The 19,338-nt window shown below is 46.3% G+C and overlaps 1 protein-coding gene across 1 annotated transcript in view; it reads right to left on the bottom strand.

Annotated features, from left to right (window-relative positions):
- Positions 1 to 642: 642 nt before the first annotated feature.
- NUP88 (nucleoporin 88) overlaps positions 643 to 19,338 on the bottom strand; it is a 101,472-nt gene continuing 82,776 nt past the window's right edge. The window contains exons 11-17 of the mRNA XM_077296505.1: positions 18,734 to 18,892; positions 9,086 to 9,211; positions 8,941 to 9,006; positions 6,857 to 6,937; positions 5,965 to 6,091; positions 5,761 to 5,879; positions 643 to 945 (exon numbers count right to left, since the gene is read on the bottom strand). Coding sequence (XP_077152620.1) covers positions 882 to 945; positions 5,761 to 5,879; positions 5,965 to 6,091; positions 6,857 to 6,937; positions 8,941 to 9,006; positions 9,086 to 9,211; positions 18,734 to 18,892 — 742 coding nt within the window. The 3' untranslated portion in view covers positions 643 to 881. The remainder of the gene's footprint in view (positions 946 to 5,760; positions 5,880 to 5,964; positions 6,092 to 6,856; positions 6,938 to 8,940; positions 9,007 to 9,085; positions 9,212 to 18,733; positions 18,893 to 19,338) is intronic.

Below are 19,338 nucleotides of genomic sequence, written 5' to 3'. Positions count from 1 at the left end.
TATAGACTGCTAAGCTGCGTTTATTATTTGCACCAAGTGTTGTGGACTTCAGTTTCTCTCTGCACCTGTTTGAATCACCGTGTGATAATATAGACTTTACCACTTATAAAACTGTGTCCTGTAGTTGTCTTGTTCCACGCAAAGAGTCTCCTGAGTTATCCCCTATAATTATTACACATGATATGTGGGAAAAGGTTGAAAAGTTCCAGGGAGCCGAATACTTTCGCAAGGCTCTGTACATTTCAATAATCTTTAGGCCAAAGCTCTTCTAGTTCCCTACCATTGTCTTTTTTTTAAAGTTATAAAACATAACAGATCATACAGCAAATGAGTATTAAAGTATCTATAAGTGGTAAGTTTGTAACAGTTACGCTATTACAATGCGTATATTTCACCAGAGTAGTTACAGATGGAGTACCAAAAGTTGGAGGCCACTATTAATAAAATATATGTCATCCACATTTCAAGACTACCATAAACTAATAGAACATGACCTTAATGTAATATAATACTCATAAGTAGCACTTGAGTAACACTAACAGGCCCTTTGTATAATATGCCCGCACGGAGAGTTGGTTGTAAGCGCAAATGGTAATATTGACAGCATATGTATTACACAAAGCACTTCTTCACTTTAGCCAATAACTTTTTAAATTTCTATATTAGAAAGACTTGAAAAAACAAATACATTCCCAGTTTTTGTACAAAATTCCTTCAGCTTGAACAAATGTGTTAAAATGGAGATAATTCAATAACTTTAAGCATGATATGTACAATAATGGATCCAGAAATTCACAAACGTGCAGTCCATATATTTTCTTATTGACACTTTTTCCAATACAAAGGAGAGCCTTGGGATTAAATATGGAAATCCTCTGGTGCTAAAAGGTCACATGGTTTTTGACAGCATTTATTTGTTTCACCATTTTTTGAATATGTTCATACCTACGTTAGAAAAAAACAAAAAAAAACAAAAGTAAGTACAGCACTAGGAAAAAGAATAAAATACTAACACGTGCTCCTGTGAGCACCACATCTTAACTCTGCTTTAACTGGGCTTATATTTGCAGACTATCTGGTAAATATAATGTAACTGAAGATGGCTGCAGAGTGAGTACTGCAGTGTATATTCGAGTACATTCACATGTGGCAGATTGGCTGCAGACATTGGTACGGCTGACTATGCTCCATACTGAATAAAAATGAAATGCTCGTATGTGGGAAGAATTCTGCAAACTTTATTCAGATGTTTGGGGGGGGGAAAAAAAAAAAAAAAGCTTTGACAGAATGAGAAGATAGATACGCTGTGGCCACCGATTACCTACGCTCCTCAGAGAGGAGAGGGCGGGGCTTTTTTTTTTAATTTTTATTATACAACTCTGGCCTGAATGAGCTTTAGCTACTAGCTATTGGAAAATCCCTTTAGACTATGTTCACACAATGTCTTTTGGAGGCGGATTGGGCTGGAACAACTACTGCAAAAAAAAAAAAAAAAAAAAAAAATAATGAACACAATGTACAGCAATGTCAAAGAGGCTTTAAAATGTTGTCACTTCTTTTAAACTGCTTCAGTGTTAAGAAACCTTGAAGAGTTAAAAATAAAGTAATATGTTCAGAAAGTCAAGAAGAGTTGTAGTGATGAATGGTACCACTCATTTCACCATAAAACAAACTGAAAAACGGAGAAAATAAAGTTATGTTGGGTGAAAAAAATGCAATTCTGCAATAATTTTTAGGGTTATGTTTTTAAGGTGTTCCTCAAGTGATAAAAATGACTTGGTAACATGATTGCCCAGGTCAGTGCAATTATGGCAATACCAAACTAAAGTGTGGGAGGGGGAGAAGGGGCAATTCTGATGTTTCTACAGGTGTGTAATATTTTTTTTTCTCTATCACTTCATTGGGGGGACACAGGAGCCATGGGTGTATGCCGCTCTCTCTCTCGCTCATCTTCTACTTACTTCTGGAGGGATACAGTGTGAACAGTCACACTGTACTCACAGAGAGACTGAGTATGGCGTGAACTGCCACCCCGTATCCTCATATATCTAGCCGGCAGGACCCCAGCCCCTAGCACATGAGTGTTTACGTGATCCGAATATTGGTCCTGGCCCGTCTCCTACCCACTCGCCCAAAAGAGTCTGTCGGTGTCAGGAGTCATGGACATCCCATATCTCCAAGAGGCTTGGACATCTATGAAAGGTCTCATTGATGGAGCGGTACATCTATTTTCTTCTCTCCATCAGGTCTCTCCAGAGGCGACGAGGAGAAGACCCAGGAAAGAACATTCAGGTAATGAATGATAAAAGATGAAGCTAGGAATGGACAGGCACAGAAACGGCGCAGCACATCAAGGTCCTCTGATTCCCGGTCACTAAATGCTTTGGCAATCCTCATTCTTAACAGCGGTGCATTTTATTTCCCTCTCTTCACCTATTTCCAGCTGGACTAGTGGTGCAGGCTACCTTACCAATATATTTTTGGGCCTCCGCACTGCCTCCCAAGCCTCTTTGGTCAATGTTCTTTATCTAGGCCCCGGGCCCCCCCCCCCCCCTTCTCCTCAGTATCTTCGAGTGGGCTTCCCCCCCCCGTCTATTGACACACCTCCGCACCCTCCTCGCGGCTTCATTGCATGGGTTTTCTTCTGCTTCTTTGCTCCGGTGGTTAGCTCCGCCCCTCTTTTCAGCCTCAGTGAGCGAAGCGGGCTTTTTCAGTCTACACCCCCCTGCATCTTCTCCTCCAGCAATCGCTCTACTTGTCTCCCGGACTATAGCCTGGTAGCAGTTCTTTTCAGGACCTGCATCTTCCTGTATCTCTGCTCTGCAGACAGACACTCTCCTCAGCTTATACTTCTGTCCCCTAACCTTCTGGTATTAGTTAGTGCTGTCTGTTCCTTATGCCTAATCCTAAAGGAGAGCGCTCTCGTCTTCCTGCCTCTTCCTATGCTCGTTAGGTACTTTGTCTGCGCTTCATGTACTTGCAAGCTTCCTTCAAGCCAGTCCTCCTACCTCTGTCATGGCTGCAGCAGCCCCCCCCCCCCCCCATGCCTGATACCCAGGAGTCCCCTACTGCCAAAGGAGTGCGATGCCCTTCTCCCATTGTGGACTACCTCTCTGTCACAATCTGTGGCAGACCCCAGCAAGGTTTTGCAGACATTTGTGTCTGTTCTTGATAGGTTGCCCCTTCCTGCCTCAGTCGTTTCCTACCCAACATAGGCTACAAGAGATCCAGGCAGGAGCATCATTTCACGTCCTCCTCCTGCTCTGTCTCTCCCACTGGCATTTCCCGGCGGTCTTCTTCTTCCCGGTCTTCCTCTCCCGAGTCAGGCGAGGCGGTTTCGGATGTGTTGTCAGAGGATGACTCGGACCTGGATTCTGACCAGGCCTCCCAAAAAGAGAAAACCCTCGGCATCTTATATCCTTTCGCCCCTGAAAACTGGACCACTTCTCCAACTGTGGACCCTCCAGTTTCCAGACTATCCACCAACATGGTCCTCCCGCATACGAATGGAGCATCCCTCAAGGACTCCAACGACAGGATCATAGAGTCTTTTGCCAAGTCTGCTTCTACTTTGTGCCCTGCCTTTGCCACCACCTGGGTGTCAAAGACCATGGCTGCCTGGGCTAAACAGCTCTGTCAGGGTGTTCATTTTGGAGCCCAACCGGAGGAATTGGCTGACCTCAAGGACCAGATTTCTCATGCAGGGAGTACATGGTATCCATCTCTCGGAATACCGCTTCATGAGCAGTTCAGGCATTCAGCAATATTGTGGCCATCCGACAGAGTATTTAGCTTAAGGCGTGGCAGGCGGACTGATCTTTAAAAAAGTCCCGTACCAGCTTGCCTTTCCAAGGTTTCCGTCTATTTGGCTCCAAGTTGGAGGCCACAGGCAGGACGAGTTCCCTCCTTCCTCAGTCTAAACCTTGCCAGCCTCCTCTGAAGCGTAGGTTTCGGTCCTTTCGCTGTTTCTCTGCGACTGAGGATTTTTCCCCGCCAAGAGAGGCCACAGGCTTGCCAGGATAGGAAAAGTGCTTCTTTTAAACCCATACCCTCCTGGTGTTCCCGTAGAGCACAGGGTAGATCCACCATACCTAGACCAGGTAGATCTTCCTTGGCATGATTCATCTCCAGATTCCAGGGAATCTCCCAGGCTGGGCGGCAGTCTCCGTTTTTTCATAGACATCTGGCTCACCTCAGAGAGGACGCATGGGTCAGGGAGGTTGTACCCTCAGGATACAAAACAGATTTAGTTTTGCAGCCCCGAGATCAATTCTATGAATCCCATCCTCCAAGAGATGCTTCTTTGGTTCTGGGTTTCCTTGTGTACACTACCTCCCTCCTCAGTTCAGGTGTCATTGTTATTGTCAGAGACCAGGAATGTTTCACAGGCTTTTATTCAAACCTATTTGTTGTGCCAAAAAATGATGGCTCGGTCCGACCCATTCTGGATCTAAAGTTACTGAACAAGAGGGTATGTCTGCAACATTTCAGGATGGAGTCCCTTTGTTCAGTAATTTCTTCCATGCAGCCGCAGGAGTTCCTGTGCTCCATAGACATCCAGGATGCCTATCTCCACGTTCCCATCTTCCCACGGCATCAGAGATTTGTGTTTTGCGGTACGGCAGGACCATTTTCAGTTAGTCGCCCTGCCGTTCGGGCTCGAAACCGGTCCAGGGGTTTTCACAAAGGTCATGGCAGCGGTAATGGCCATTCTACAGCTCAGGGGTCTAGTGCTCATCCCGTACCTTTACGACATTCTCATCAAGGCTCCGTCCTTTTACCAGGACCAAGAAAGTCTGTCTATCATTCTCGACACCCTGTCCCGATTAGGATGGCAAATCAACAAAAGTCTTGCCTTGTCCCAAGTCAGCTCCTTATTTTTCTAGGCATGTGGTTCAATACCCGCAAGACAAGGATTTTTCTTCCCAAGGAGAAGATATCAATCCTCCAGCAAGGAGTTCGCTCCCTGCAGAGCCCTCGGCTTCCTTCCATTTGGCAATGGCGTTCTGGGAAGGATGGTGGCAGCGTTGTAAGCAATTCCTTTTGCGCAATGCCGTTCAAGACTGCTTCAGCAGGCCATCTTGTCTCAATCTGTTCTCTCTCATCCGGTTCGGCTCTCCTCCAGAGTCAAACGATTTCTCAATTGGTGGCAGTCATCCCCTCATCTTTCAGGGTCGGTCCTTCCTTCCCTGTCTAGGAAGAAGATGTTTCTTGTGGCCATCACTTCCATTAGGCGTGTCTCAGAATTGGCGGCTCTTTCCTGTCTCCCCCCATTTCTGGTCCTCCACCAGGACAAGGTGGTTTTGCGGCCTCTACCTTCTTTCCTTCCCAAGGTGGTGTCCACCTTTCACCTAAATGAGGACATTGTTCTCCCTTCCTTTTGCCCGGCTCCGTCTCAACCTCTGGAGTGTTCACCGAACAGGTTAGACAAGGTCAGGGATGTGCGGGTCTATCTGGGCGGTACACCATAGGGCATCCCCTCTGCAACTCTGCAAAGCAGCAACCTGGCCTTCCATCCACACGTTCACCAAATTTTACAGGGTCCATACCTACGCTTAGAAGGACTCAAGCCTAGGTAAATGGATCGTATAGTCAAACAGGCTACTACAAATACAACATCTGGATTTGTTACAGTGTGCCCTGGGCAATATGGTAAGTCAGGATATAGTATTCAGCTAAAGGCTGACTGGATGGATAAAAATTAGCCACAGTGCATATGCTGATCCTACACATTATGAATGTTCATCAGTTCGTACTTACTGTTCTTTTAACACAGTCTGGATATTCTTTTGCTGGTAGTCGCTAAGATTTAGGTTAGACTTTCTTGGACTTTTTACTTTTTCCATCTTTCGCTCCTGATACTCCAATTTCATTTTGACCTGTGAATAATGAAAATACACAAACATACTGGAGCTGTGAAGTTACTAAGATTCCTGTCTTGTCTGAGTAATGTGGCTTGCTCACCTGTTTTATAGCATTATCAAGATGATGGAGCTGTTCATGCGTTGAAAGTAGCTCCTTCTTCATATCTCGTTCGCTCTCTGTCAAAACTGGATGTCGAGTGTTAAAGCTGTGCAGCACAGCTTTTAGCCTTCATAAAAAATTAGTATGAGAAAACTGCTTTTCAGAAAATGCCTACATTTAAGTTGGTAAGTATTTACTGTGAGGTCTAAAAATTTACCTCTTCGAGACCTAAAGCCTGCCGTCAATTAGATGACTCACTAGAGTCAAAGTAAGTGAAAGCAGTCACAGGGGAGCGCAGAGGAATCGACCCAGGGAAGGGGAGATAAAGTGGAGTTGTCGAGCACCACCGCAGCTCCAGCTGAATACCTCCAAGGGAGGATAAGAGCGTGTGTCAAACAGAAATCAGTCCCAGGAGCGCTGAAGAAAACTCAGACAACATATGTAGTTTACCACAACGCATTTCGACGGTAAACAGTCTTCTTCAGGTGAAGAAGACTGTGTTTACCGTCGAAACGCGTTGTGGTAAACTACATATGTTGTCTGAGTTTCCTTCAGCGCTCCTGGGACTGATTTCTGTTTGACACACGCTCTTATCCTCCCTTGGAGGAATTCAGCTGGAGCTGCGGTGGTGCTCGACAACTCCACTTTATCTCCCCTTCCCTGGGTCGATTCCTCTGCGCTCCCCTGTGACTGCTTTCACTTACTTTGACTCTAGTGAGATTGGCCACTTAGTCCAGGACAACTCTTCTGGGGATGTTGTTTAAATGACCACTAAACCAAGTCACTAATATGATATGCAACATAATAGAAGTGTATCCTAATCCATGCAGAGAATAATATCAAACCTCTTTCTGGAACACTAAGATCATAGTAAAAAGATGGACAGACCCACCTGCTCAGGAGATCATCCTGTTTCTCTTTAGCTTCCTCATATTTCTCAGCAAGACGTTCAGCCGTTTCTTTAAGACTTTTTCTGCATTTAAAAAAAAAAAGCAAATATGATCAGCCCCTGTACATTAACATATTCAGAACCTACAACAAACAAAATAATCAAAAACCCTGCTGTAACTAAGTAAAAAGCAAAAGTGCATTTAAATAACACATATTAGATAGCGTAGGACCATCAGGGTCACCTTGTCGACGGTGGGATGGCTTTTATGCTATTTTTGATCAAATACAGTATTACTAAGAACCCTGTGTTATTTAAATCCACTTTTGCTTTTTACTTATTTAGTTACAGCAGGGTTTTTGCTCATTTTGTTTCTTGTAGGCTTTGTATGCTTTATGGCCAATGTGAACATGTGTTTATGTGCTGCATGTATACTAACTTAATAAAAAAAAAAAAAACAATTTGAGCTTGGTTTATTAACGTATTCAGGACTGGGCATTTGTTGGTTTTTGCTTTTCTGTTTTTTCCCTCCACCTGTTCAAAGAGGCATACTTTAAAAAAAAAAAAAAAAAATTCTATCATCCATATGAGGGCTTAATTTGGGGGGGGGGGGGGGGGGGGGGTGAATTGTAAATTTAAAATATGACCATTTTTTTTTCTTTATGCCAGTACACTGTATGATAAAAAGTGACAAGCAAAACAGCGCAGAAAAGAAAAAAAAATCCCAGAACGCAATTCTGCATTTTTTTTTTTTTTTTTTTTACCGTGTTCATTGTGTCATACAAATGACCTAGCAACATTATTTTCTAGATCAGTATGATCCACACTCATACAAAGCGGTATAGTTTTTAAAAAAAAAAAAAATTTTTAGTGCTGAAAAAAAAAAATAAAAAAAATCTAGAAGCTGAAAAATTAGTTTTGGTTCCCATTTTCTTAGACCTGCAATTTATTTTTCTGTCTATGGAGCTTGTGGGAGGGCTTATTTTATTGCATGGAGCGCTGACTATTGTATTATACCCTTTTGGGGGAGTGTATACAAAAAGTGATCAAAACATTTGTTTAGTATTTTTTTTTTTTTTTTATTATCCCCTTCATGACCTTGGGATTTTCCGTTTTTCCGTGTTTGTTTTTCGCTCTCCTCCTTCCCAGAGCCATAACTTTTTTATTTTTCCGTCAATATGGCCATGTGAGGGCTTATTTTTTGTGGGACGAGTTGTACTTTTGAACGACATCATTGGATTTACCATGTCATGTACTAGAAAACGGGAAAAAAATCCAAGTGCGGTGAAATTGCAAAAAAAAGTGCAGTCCCACACTAGTTTTTTGTTTGGCTTTTTTGCTGTTCAATAAATGCTAAAACTGACCTGCCTTTACGATTCTCCGGGTCAGTACGAGTTCATAGACACCTAACATGACTAGGTTATTTTTTATCTAAGTGGTGAAAAAAAATTCCAAACTTTGCTAAAAAAAACAAAACAAAAAAAACATTGCGCCATTTTCCGATACTCGTAGCGTCTCCATTTTTCATGATCTGGGGTCGGTTGAGGGCTTATTGTTTGCGTGCCGAGCTGGCGTTTTTAATGATACCATTTCCGGAGCCCGCATCAAAGCGGGGATTCTGACCTCGGACGTACTATCCCGTCTGAGGTCAGAAAGGGGTTAAGGTACATGTCTTGTTACGGAGTTTAAAAATATATTTTTATACTTGAACCTGTGATTGTCCGATTGCATATACTATATCCTGCAATACCATAGTATTGCAATATATAGTTAAAATCTTGGGAAGTCAGGTAAATGCTGCTGTCAGAAAGACAGCAATTCTGTTTCATTTTTTTGGCTTCTTCCCTTTACATGTGAAACACTGTGCACAAAAAAGTGTGCAAGATTAGGAGAGTATGGGTGTGCAGAATGGGAAAGTGAAAAAAAAAAAAAAAAAAAGCTACAAAATGAAAAGAAAACAAAAAAAAAACACTTTCCAGATGTAGACTGTAGTATTGTGTGGGAAGTGTTAATCGTAGAACCAGCAAAGAGGCAGTCTAATGTCTACTAGTTTTCCAGAACTTATTTCGGCAGATTTTTTAGTTCACCTTTCTTCTTTACGGTACTGTAGATCTTTACATTGCTTTTCTTTTTGGGTAATCAACAATTTCACTCTAAGGGAAGAAAAGCCAGAATCTTTATGTGTAACAATCATATCACAAATATCAGTATATCACGCACAACACACATTACCTTCTCTGAATCTCCTCTCTAGCCATGTCCTGTTTGAGGATATACTCTTCACGGAAAACTTGGGTTGCTCGACTTAACAATTGAAGACATTCCTCAGGTGGTGGTGAAGAATCTTTATTAGAAGAACTAGGGTATAAAAAGAATATACCGTATATACTCTAGTAGAAGCCGACCGGAGTATAAGCAGATACCCCTAATTTTGCCACAAAAAACTGGGAAAACTTAATGACTCGAGTATAAGCCTATTGTGGGAAATGCAGCAGCTACTGCTAAATTTCAAAAATAAAAATAGATACCAATAAAAGTAAAATTAATTGAGACATCAGTAGGTTAAGGGTTTTTGAATATCCATATTGAATTAGGAGCCCATATAAAATACTCCATACAGTTCATGATGGGCCCCATAAGATGCTCAATAGAATAATATGCCCCATCTAAAACTGCACAAAGGTTGATGCCGCATAAGATGCTCCACAGAATAATATGCCCCATATGCTGCTGCGATAAAAAAAATAAAAATAAATTACATACTCTCCTCTCGTCGCTGGGGGTCTGGTGCTGGTGTCCTGAGCAGGTGGGGACACCGGCATGCTATGAGGGCTAGGTGCAGGAGCCGCAGCTGGCTCAAGACACCGGCACTTGCGATATTCACCTGTCCCTATTCCACTGCCGAGCGCTGCTGTGTCTTCCGGGTCTCTGCAGTGACTGTTCAGGCAGAGGGCGCGCACTAAACAAGTCATCGCGCCCTCTGTCCTGAACATCACAGCCAGAGGACGCGGAAAACAGAGCCCAGCATTGGAACAGGTGAATATTACATGGCTCACCATCCCTCGTTATACTCACCCCCTCCTGGCGCAGTCTCTGCTTCTCAGATGGTCTCTGGCGCCGGCAGCTTGTTCCTGTGTTCAGCGGTTACATGGTACAGCTCATTAAAGTAATGAATATGAGCTCCACGCCTATGGGAGTTACTTACATTACTTTAATGAGAGGTACCACGTGACCGCTAAACACAGGAGAGAGCTGCGGGCACCGGAGACCATCGGAGAAGCAGGGAAGTGCAGAGACCGCGCCGGGAGCAGGTGAGTATGATGTGACAGCCGCCACTCCAGGGACTTGTATACTTACCGTAAAATCCTTTTCTTTGAGCCACTCATAGGGGGACACAGGACCATGAGTGTATGCTCTTGCCACTGGGAGGCTAACACTAAGTTAATACAAAGAAAGTTAGCTCCTCCTCTGCAGTATATGCCCTCATACTGGCTTCTAGAGAAACATTTCAGTGCAAAAGAAGTAGGAGTAACCCCCTGAATGAACGTCTTCACCTCAGGTTGTCGCAATCCTATGTTGGAATAAGACCGATAAGGCAGATATTTGGACCTTGAGCGAGCTGAGCGCCAGGCCTGAATCCAGACCGGTCTGTAGGAATTCTAAAATGATGGGAATAGAGAAGACGAGGGTGGAGACATCCACGACCTTTGCACCAAGCAAAAAATGTCTTCCAGGTAAGGTGATAAATGCGTACAAATGCAGGCTTACGAGAACTGATCATTGTGGACGCAACCTATTTTGAAAAAACCAGCCTGGGTCAGAATCGAGGATTAAACGGCCAAGCTGTTAAACACATGGCCGCTGAGTTCTGGTGGTAAATCGGCCCCTGGGAGAGCAGATCTGGGCGATCTGGCAGTCGCCAGGGTACGCAGGGATAGAAGGGTTTTGGATGCCAGGCGAGAGACTGGCAGGTCTACTACAGAAGACTCAGCCCAATCTTTTCTCAGAGCAGCTGACAAAGGGTACTTCGCCTCAAGCGTTTTTTTGTCCTGTAAAGCGCTTATCTGGCCACTCCCTGTGCCGATTAACTATATCCCGAAACTCCGGGTGAATGGCGAATGCTCTATGAGGACTCTTAGCTTTTTTGAAGCACAGTGTCGGAGTCTTCATCAACCTTCAGAGTTTGGTTGACGGCCTCTATCAGAGAACCAAAAGTCCTCTGAAAGTCTGACAAATTCAGATCTAAGAAGACAACCAATTCATACTCAGAATCGAGTTAGCTACAAACGTCTGGAGAGGGAGAACGAGAAACGGAGCTCACGAACGCCATGGTACGTGACTGTAAGGGAGACATACTATGTATCCGTTTCCTAGATGCTTGTACGTTTCTGGATTGTGTGCGGCCCCTGCTTGCCGACTGTTCCCGTGTAGGGGAGGGTCCCTCTGCGTCAGACGTGCGAACGCCACGATCCCCAGAAGGAACACTGAAGGATTCAAGTGCATTGGCCAGAGAAGTCATAGATTTAAACAGACGAGACCCACTCAGGGGGACTAAGGACACTGGGCTAAGTGTCAGCGGGGAACTCCTGAGCGCATTTGGGGTCACAGGCATTGCAGAGCAGCGAACTCTGAGCTTTTGGAAACGCAGACTGGCAGGAGTTACATGAAGTAAAAAAAGACAGAGTCTTATGGAACTTTTTAGATGCCCGAGGCTGGGACATGATGTACTCCTATGTGCCCCCTTAATCCGGGTTCTCACAGAGGATAGGATACTGAAAGGGAGAGAGAGAGCTAATGGCAGCGCTCCTACCAAGGTCTTGTGTCCCAGCCACCAGAATCACCCTCCACATCACTATCCGAGCAAGCAGGAGGGTTCCTGAGCATCCGGAAGCCCTGTCAGCTTGCGACAGGGTGTAGGAAGATGGCCAATGAGATTTCATGGGCAACTTTCATTCAGAACGAGAAGAGCCAGAAAAGTGGGTGGAGCCGCAGGATCGCATCATAGCAGGGCGGTTCGGGGGCGGAGCTTTGGCCTGTACAAGGCCAAAGCTGGGGACTAAATTTTTACCCAGGCCCGAAAAACAGAAAAACGTCCCCCTGCCAGAAATGTCTGCTGCCTGTGCCCGGAAAGCTCAGAGCCCCCCCTTCTCAGCGCTTACCAGGAGAGGCTGGAGATGTCCTTCGGACGATGCTGCAGGTACCTTAGTTGTAGTGCAGGTACCTCTGTTGTGCAGCTGCTGTTGCTGGCGATTTTCTGGCGGTGCAGGGATAAGGTTAAATACCCTCAATCCACTCTCCCTTTCATAGTCAGATGGAGAGGAACCGTCCGCCTCCTTGCTTCATTCGCTAGACAGTGGTGTAGCAGTAGGGGCTGCACGGAGAGTGCCTCTGTGCATCCAAGGGGTTTAATCCTGGTGGACAGGGCTGGTTGTCTGGCATTAGGCCTGGCTGCAGAAGTGGGTACATGGAGGCGACATTCATTCTGTTGATGGTGTGGGGAGATTGGAGCCTTGAAAGGATCCATCGCCAATTCAGGCAGGTAAAATTAAAAACAAAACAAAAAAAAAAAAAACTTAATTAAAAATTAAAAGTTAAAGTTTTAAAAAAAATAAATAAAAAAAAAATGACGTACTCACTGTAAATTCCTTTTCTCTGAGCCATTCATTGGGGGACACAGATCGTGGGTGTATGCTGCTGACACTAAGTGATACAAAGAAAGTTAGCTCCTCCTCTGCAGTATACACCCTCCTGCTGGCTCTCAGAGAACAAGTTCAGTGCAAAAGCTGTGAGATCAATAACATATGAGAGTATAGCATGCCAAATTATAAACCAAGCACAAGCTAATAATAGGGTGGGAGCTGTGTCCCCTTATGAATGGCTCGGAGAAAAGGATTTTATGGTGAGTACACAAAAATCCCTAATTCTCTTTCGCCTCATTGGGGGACAGACTGTGGGACGTCCCAAAGCAGTCCCTGGGTGAGGACAACATCAGATCGGGCCCTGTGTAACTGCTACTTACAAGTGCGCCACTGCGACCTGCAGAGTCCGCCTGCCCAGACTTACATCTGTGGAAGTCTGGGAATTATAGTGCTTCAAGAATGCATGCGGACTGGACGAATCCGCAAGCTTGCAGGTGTGCTTTGCCGACGCCTGGTGCCTAGAACCAAAGAAACCTCGATAGACAGGGAGATAGTCTGACATTAACACGGAAGGACTCCTGGATGATTTAACGAATCCACCAGGCTAACATAGCCGATGAAACAGCTAAACCCTTCCTGCAACAGTCAGGAAGCCATCCTCTTACCGTCAGGAAGCCCAAATAAAGTGTCCATCCTTTGGAAGGACGCCGTCCTCTATACGTACCTACTCAGAGTCAGAGCACTCACTTCGTCCAGAATATGGGGAACCCATTCCGTTTTGTGGACTGGTGCCGAAAGAGATGAGGGAAGAACGATGCCCTCATAACAGTGGGAATACAATACCACCTTGGTAACAAGGGACAGGGATGGGCTAAGGACAACCTTGCCTTGATGGTAATAAGGAAAAAAGTCAGAAAGAACAGAGGCTAGCTCTGATAACGCGTCAGGATGACAAGATCGCAGAGAAAAAAAAAAAGGGCGACCTTCCCTGATAGTAAGGTCTATCCGGATCAAAAAAGTCTACTGTAAGACTCCCAGGACCATTAAGATCCCAAAGATCTAACGGTATACGATAGGGAAGAGCCACGTGTGAGAACTCCCTGTGAGAAAGTCCCTACTTGTAGTCATGTTGCGATAAGACGGAAAAAAAAACTTGGTCCGCAAACAAAACCTGACGTGGTCAGTGCGGATCTCCCAGGATCACTGGGGCCCTTCCCGTTTTCGAAAGGCTCTCGGAAGTAGTGGAAGAGGGGTTGTGGAAACTGGTACCACAGAAGAACCAGAGCATGCACTGCGATGGCTTTTGGATCTCAAGGTCGAACCATGAACTAGAGTACATTGGCGTTTAGTATGGATGCCATCCGATCTACATCTGGAGTGCTCCAGTGAAGGAAGATCTGATGGAAGACTTCCGGGTGAAGTTCCCTCTCACTTGAGGCGGGACCCTGACGGCATCTACCGCCCAGAGTTCTACTCCTGGGATGTGTAGTGCCGAGATCACCGAATGATAGATCTCAGCCCATCAGAGAATGTGAGGTACCTCGGTCATGGAGCCTGACCGTGGGTACCTGATAGATGATTGACGTATGGCACAGCCGTGGCATTATCCGATTGAATTCGGATGGGGTGACCTGCCAGAAGGCAGCGGACCTGCTGTAGGACTAGCAGTACCATTCAGATCCCTAGAACACTGATCACGAGAAGAACACTAGCATCGGTAGTCACTAATAACCATTGAACCAGGAGAAAGCATCTCCCCTGAATGAGGAAGGAGCTCAGAGACTACCCTCTGAAAGCCTGTTTGACCTGCAGAAAACAAGAGGAGCGAAGGAAACTGCTGTCACCATTTTTCCTCAGAACCCTCCTAGAAAATTGAATGGAATGAGTGATCAAGTGCGCGAGCTCCCTGTTAAAGGGCCACGGCCTTGTCTCAAGGGAGAATTACCAACCTTCTGGAAGTGTCCAGAATCATCATCAAAACGGATATCTGCTGGGCTGGAAATGAAGAAAACTTGTTTAAGTTTAGCTGCCAGCCCAGGTGAGAGAGGGTATCGCAAGTGATATAGACGACTCAGCGCAGTCCTGGAAGAGCAGCTAGAACGTCGACCAGATAGGGCAGGACGACCACACCTCTGGGTGCAAGAAGAACATGACAGTCGCCATGACCCTTGCGAACACACTGGGTGCGGTAGCAAGGCCAAGGTCGTGACTTGAAAATGCTTTTCGCGAACGGAAAAGTGAAGGAATTTTTGAAGAGGGGGAAAATAGGAATGTGAAGGTAAGCATCCCGAATGTCGATGGATGCCAGAAACTCCACCTTTTTCCGTTGAAGTAATGGCTGAGCGGAGGAACTCCATCAGAAGAAGGAGAACCTGGTCAAGCTTGTTAGAAGTTTGAGTTCCAGGATCGGTCTTAATTTTCGGTCCCCTTTTTGGAACCTAGATCCCTTAGATCTAGACTGTCCTGGACAACCCTTCCACTGCTGGTTGGGTCTATAGGAAACATGCAATCCTTTGTTCCTGCATGGAGAATGCTCCGAACTTCTCACCGAATAACCGACCACTCTGGTAAGGGAGTGATGTCAGAGGCTTTTTGAACGCAGAGTACACTTTCATTCTCTGAGCTATAATGCCCTTCTGAGTGTAATGGCATTTGCTGCTGACAGCGCCGCGCAACTAGCCGCATCCAAGAAGCGTGAACCACAGTCTCCCGCTCAAGAGATTTGATTGGCCAGCTGTACGGTCTACGGGAAAAGGTTACTGTTGTGAATCAAAGTAGTTAAGGTCTCCGGCCAGGAGACCATTACTCTAGCAACCCATGCGGCGGCTAAGGAAGGGTAGAGCGCTGAGCCCGAGGCTACAAGACAGAAAGAACCAGATTTGCCATCTGACAGTCAGTGGTATTTGTAATTGATAACCCATCGGGCAGGGATACTGGTAGGTATACCACAGGAGATTCTACCCGGTTAATCTGCCAAGTGGTAGAATGCACGGCTGCATCCAGCAGGTCAGGAAAAAGCCATCTCTTGCTATCGCCGCTCTCTTTTTTGACAGTGCAGAGTTAAAATGATGAACCCTCGATCCACCATCCTCTTAACATGGAAGTGGAGAGGGATCGTCCGCCTTCTTGCATCATCTGTTAAATAGTGGTGATGCAGAGGGGGGCTGCTCAGTTGCCAAAAGGGTGCCTCTGTACATCCACGTAGTTCAGGTCCCCGGGTGGACAGGGCTGGTTGTCCGGTGTTAGGCCTGGCTGCAGAAGAGGATACATGGAGGCGACACTCCATTCGTTCGTCTGCTGATGGTGTGGGGAGATCGGTGCTGTTTAAAGGACCCATTGCCCCTAAAAATCAGACCAGGCATGGCATCCCACGTCGTAGGGGGTATACATGGAGGGGACACCCCCACGTGTTTGCATATTGGCTGAAAGAGGATACCGCGCTTGAAAAGGCTTTTGTCAAGTGAATTGCTTATCCGGACGCTCCCTGTCCGGGTGAATGGTAAATATTCTGCGAGGGAGTTTAGTCTTCTTATGAGGGACACTGCGTGATCTAGAGCAGAACCAGAGTCCTCGTCAATTTACAGAGATTGGTTGATATAAATAGTCGAATCCATCCTTTTCTGAAGCTCTGGCGAGTCCAGATCCAAGGCAATATCCGATCCATATTCAGAGGCTTGTTCTGAGCAAATCATTGGTGAGGGAAATAAGGAAATGAAGCTTCCGTTTTCTAGACGACTGTACATTTCTAGAATACTTGCGGCCCCTGCTGGGCGACGGCTCCCATGTAGGAGAGGGACCATCTATATCGGTCCTGCGAGCACTCCGAGCCACAGAGGGTTCACGGTGGGATTCAATCTATTGGTCAGAAAAGCCATGGATTGCGGTCAGTGACGAAGCCCACTCAGGGGAACTAGGTACTCTTGGATAAGCTGGGACCACCGGCGGAGGGTTCCTGAGCTCATTTAGGGTGACCGGCTTGGTCATGTGCTTTTAAGACCAGGGAATGCTGGTCATGTGCCTTTAAGTACAGGGGGAAAATGCAGGGGGAGAGAGTAGTACTTCCTTTCCAGAGTGCCGATTGCTGCAGCGTCGTTGTGCCCCTTTAATGCAAAAACGTAGCCCCTGTGTGAGCCGGCCGGGTGGACCAAGATGGCCACCGGGAGTTGCAGAGGTGGTAAAGTCTCACAGATAGCGACAGGAGCCAATTTAGGGGGCGGAGGCACAGACACGATGTGGGCGAAGCCTCGTGACTTCCATGAATAGGCCCAAGCCAGGGACTATATTTCTGCAGCCGGCGGGAGCAATACCAGGGGTAGAAGTGAGGGGTGTTGAAGTGGCCGAGAAAAGAGAGCACTCCCGTGCCAGGCGAGAAGCGCCAGAAAAGTGGGCGGGGCCATAGTGCGGGCACGGCTTCAGGGGTGTGGCCTACACATTGGCCGAAGCCGGGGGCTAAATTTCTGCAGTCGTCCGGAGCGTTACCTCAGGGAGGTGGGCAACAGGGAAGCCATGTCTGAGGCTGTCTGTCAACATGTGAATATCCCACTGCAGAGGCCGATCGCCGACCAGATCCACTCACCATCGGTGCGCGTCCCGGCATGGAGCTGCCGCGATGACTGGGTTTCAGCGTTGAGGAAAGCGCGCGCACTCAACTGTTCTGCTGCAGGTCAGGTATTGCAGCGTGGACGGTGCAGGTATAAAGGGGTAAACCTCACTCCATCATCCCTTTGTTAGGGAGGTGGGGAGGGACCGTCCGCCTCCTTGTGCCATCCGCTTTAACAGTGGTGGTGCAGTGGGGGCTGCTCGGACACCAAAAAGAGGGGCCTCTGTACCCACGGCCAGTTGTCCGGCATTAGGCCTGGCTGCAGAAGAGGATACGCGGAGGTGACACTCCATGTTATCGTCTGTAGATGGTGAACGGAGATCGGTGCCCTTAAAAGGGACCCGTCGCCCCTAAGAATCAGCTCAGGCTTGGCATTCCACGTAGCAGGAGAGGATACGGAGAGGCAACACTCTCCGTGCTCGCCTGTTGATGTTTCAGGGAGATCGGAACCTTGAAAGAATCCGTTGCTGCCTTCGTGCGTGGAAAGATTAAAAATCAAAAAGGTCAAGAGTAAAAATAGAACAGTAAAATAATAATAATAAAAAAAAAGTTTTGGGTCTGAATAGCAGACTCGTCCGTGTGACTCCTACGGACACCAAGCAAGAACTGGTTAGCTGAGAGCCAGCAGGAGGGGGTATACTGCAGGGGAGGAGCTAACTTTCTTTGCATCACTTAGTGTCAGCCTCCTAGTGGCAGCAGCATACACCCACGGTCTGTGTCCCCCAATGAGGCGAAGGAGATAATCTGGATCTCTCCTTTTCACCTTCTCAGGGATTTCCACCAGCCTGATATTATTACGCCTCTGTAGATTTTCAAGATCATCAATTTTGGCCAGTAAGGCGGCAACTGAGTGTGGCTCTGGATGTGTCTATGAACCAGAGGGAGGGCATCCTCCACCTCACTTACTCTCCCCTTCACTACTTTGGTACATTCTGCCACTTTATGTAAATCATGCCGGACTATCGATATGGTCTCAGATATAACCTACCGGACCGGTTAGTGTAGCCAGTGTGGTCTTGCATTTATTACCAGCGTTTAGAACATCCAATAAAGAGTCCCCCAGGGAATTTTGACCAGGGACACGCAGTGTTCCTAAGGGTTAATGATGCCAGGACCCTTTTGGGGACGTTTCACTGTCCTCCACTTGTCTGTCACTGACCTCTGGGGTGTCACTATGAGCGTATTTGCTCTAGTACGGCAGCAGTTTCTACTCCAACATCAGTAAGTCTTAGGCCATCTTGAATTTCCGATGATGCTACATCATTCTCTCTGCAAATATTCCTGCCTCCTGTCATTTCACTCCTGCAGCCTGAAAATAGTGCCCACGGGCTAATGATATCTTCAGGCATTGGGTAGGTAGCTCTGCCTGAAAATGCACCAGGATGGAATTTACTGGATGAATACAGTGGGAGCTCTCAGGAGTCACCTCCTCACTGCATGCCCACTAGGCCATGTCCCCCTCATTCCCTAGATCCTTATATTTAGAGATAATAAATGCACACATACGTGACCAATTACGACAATTTAGGAAAGTGAGAACAGGATACATGTTCACACAAAAATAGGTGGTCATGATTAGTCAATCACTAGCAGCCTGTACACTATAGTGTTTAAAAGACTTCACACCCCATATTTGCTCACTTTAGCAGTAAAGGATTTGCAGAAGTCCGAAGAAGAATGTTTCTAATGTGATTTTCAAATGGGCCTTTCATATCTTCCAAGACATTTGAGACAGTCTCTGTAATGTGGCCGTCAACCTTGGAGCACAGAAGAGCTGGTGATGGTGATCGGATAGTTGTTCTGAACAAAGAAATGAGAAAAAAAATAATAATAATGACAACAGGCAATTAATTATTAAGTGAATCAAAAGTAGCCAGAAAGGCAAGAGCCATTAAAGGGGTTATACAGACTGAGGTGATTTTGATAGGGACTAAGAATCTACTGGCACAACCTACTTGTTCTGCGACAACCTGTTCTGGTTCACTCACTGCTGTTGACATGCTGAGTGACAGCTAGCTCCCAGGTACCCAACTGAGGGAAACTGGCTGTCAATCAGCAGAACATCAGCAGCTACACCCCATCGACAGAGCAGACTGGAAGGTAAGGAGCTGCTCAGTTGATGTGACTGGGACAAATAACCAGGAGTGGTCCATGACCGCTCTGAGCCAGAACAAATAATCACGGGGCAGAACAGGCAGGTTGTTACTAACTACCTGTCGGTAAGTCCTTAGCCCCATATAAGGAAA

The sequence above is a fragment of the Ranitomeya variabilis genome, chromosome 3, assembly GCF_051348905.1.
Source record: "Ranitomeya variabilis isolate aRanVar5 chromosome 3, aRanVar5.hap1, whole genome shotgun sequence".
Lineage (NCBI taxonomy): Eukaryota > Metazoa > Chordata > Amphibia > Anura > Dendrobatidae > Ranitomeya > Ranitomeya variabilis.
Note: the sequence above shows the minus strand (reverse complement) of the source record. Positions and strands in the feature narration are given on the sequence as shown.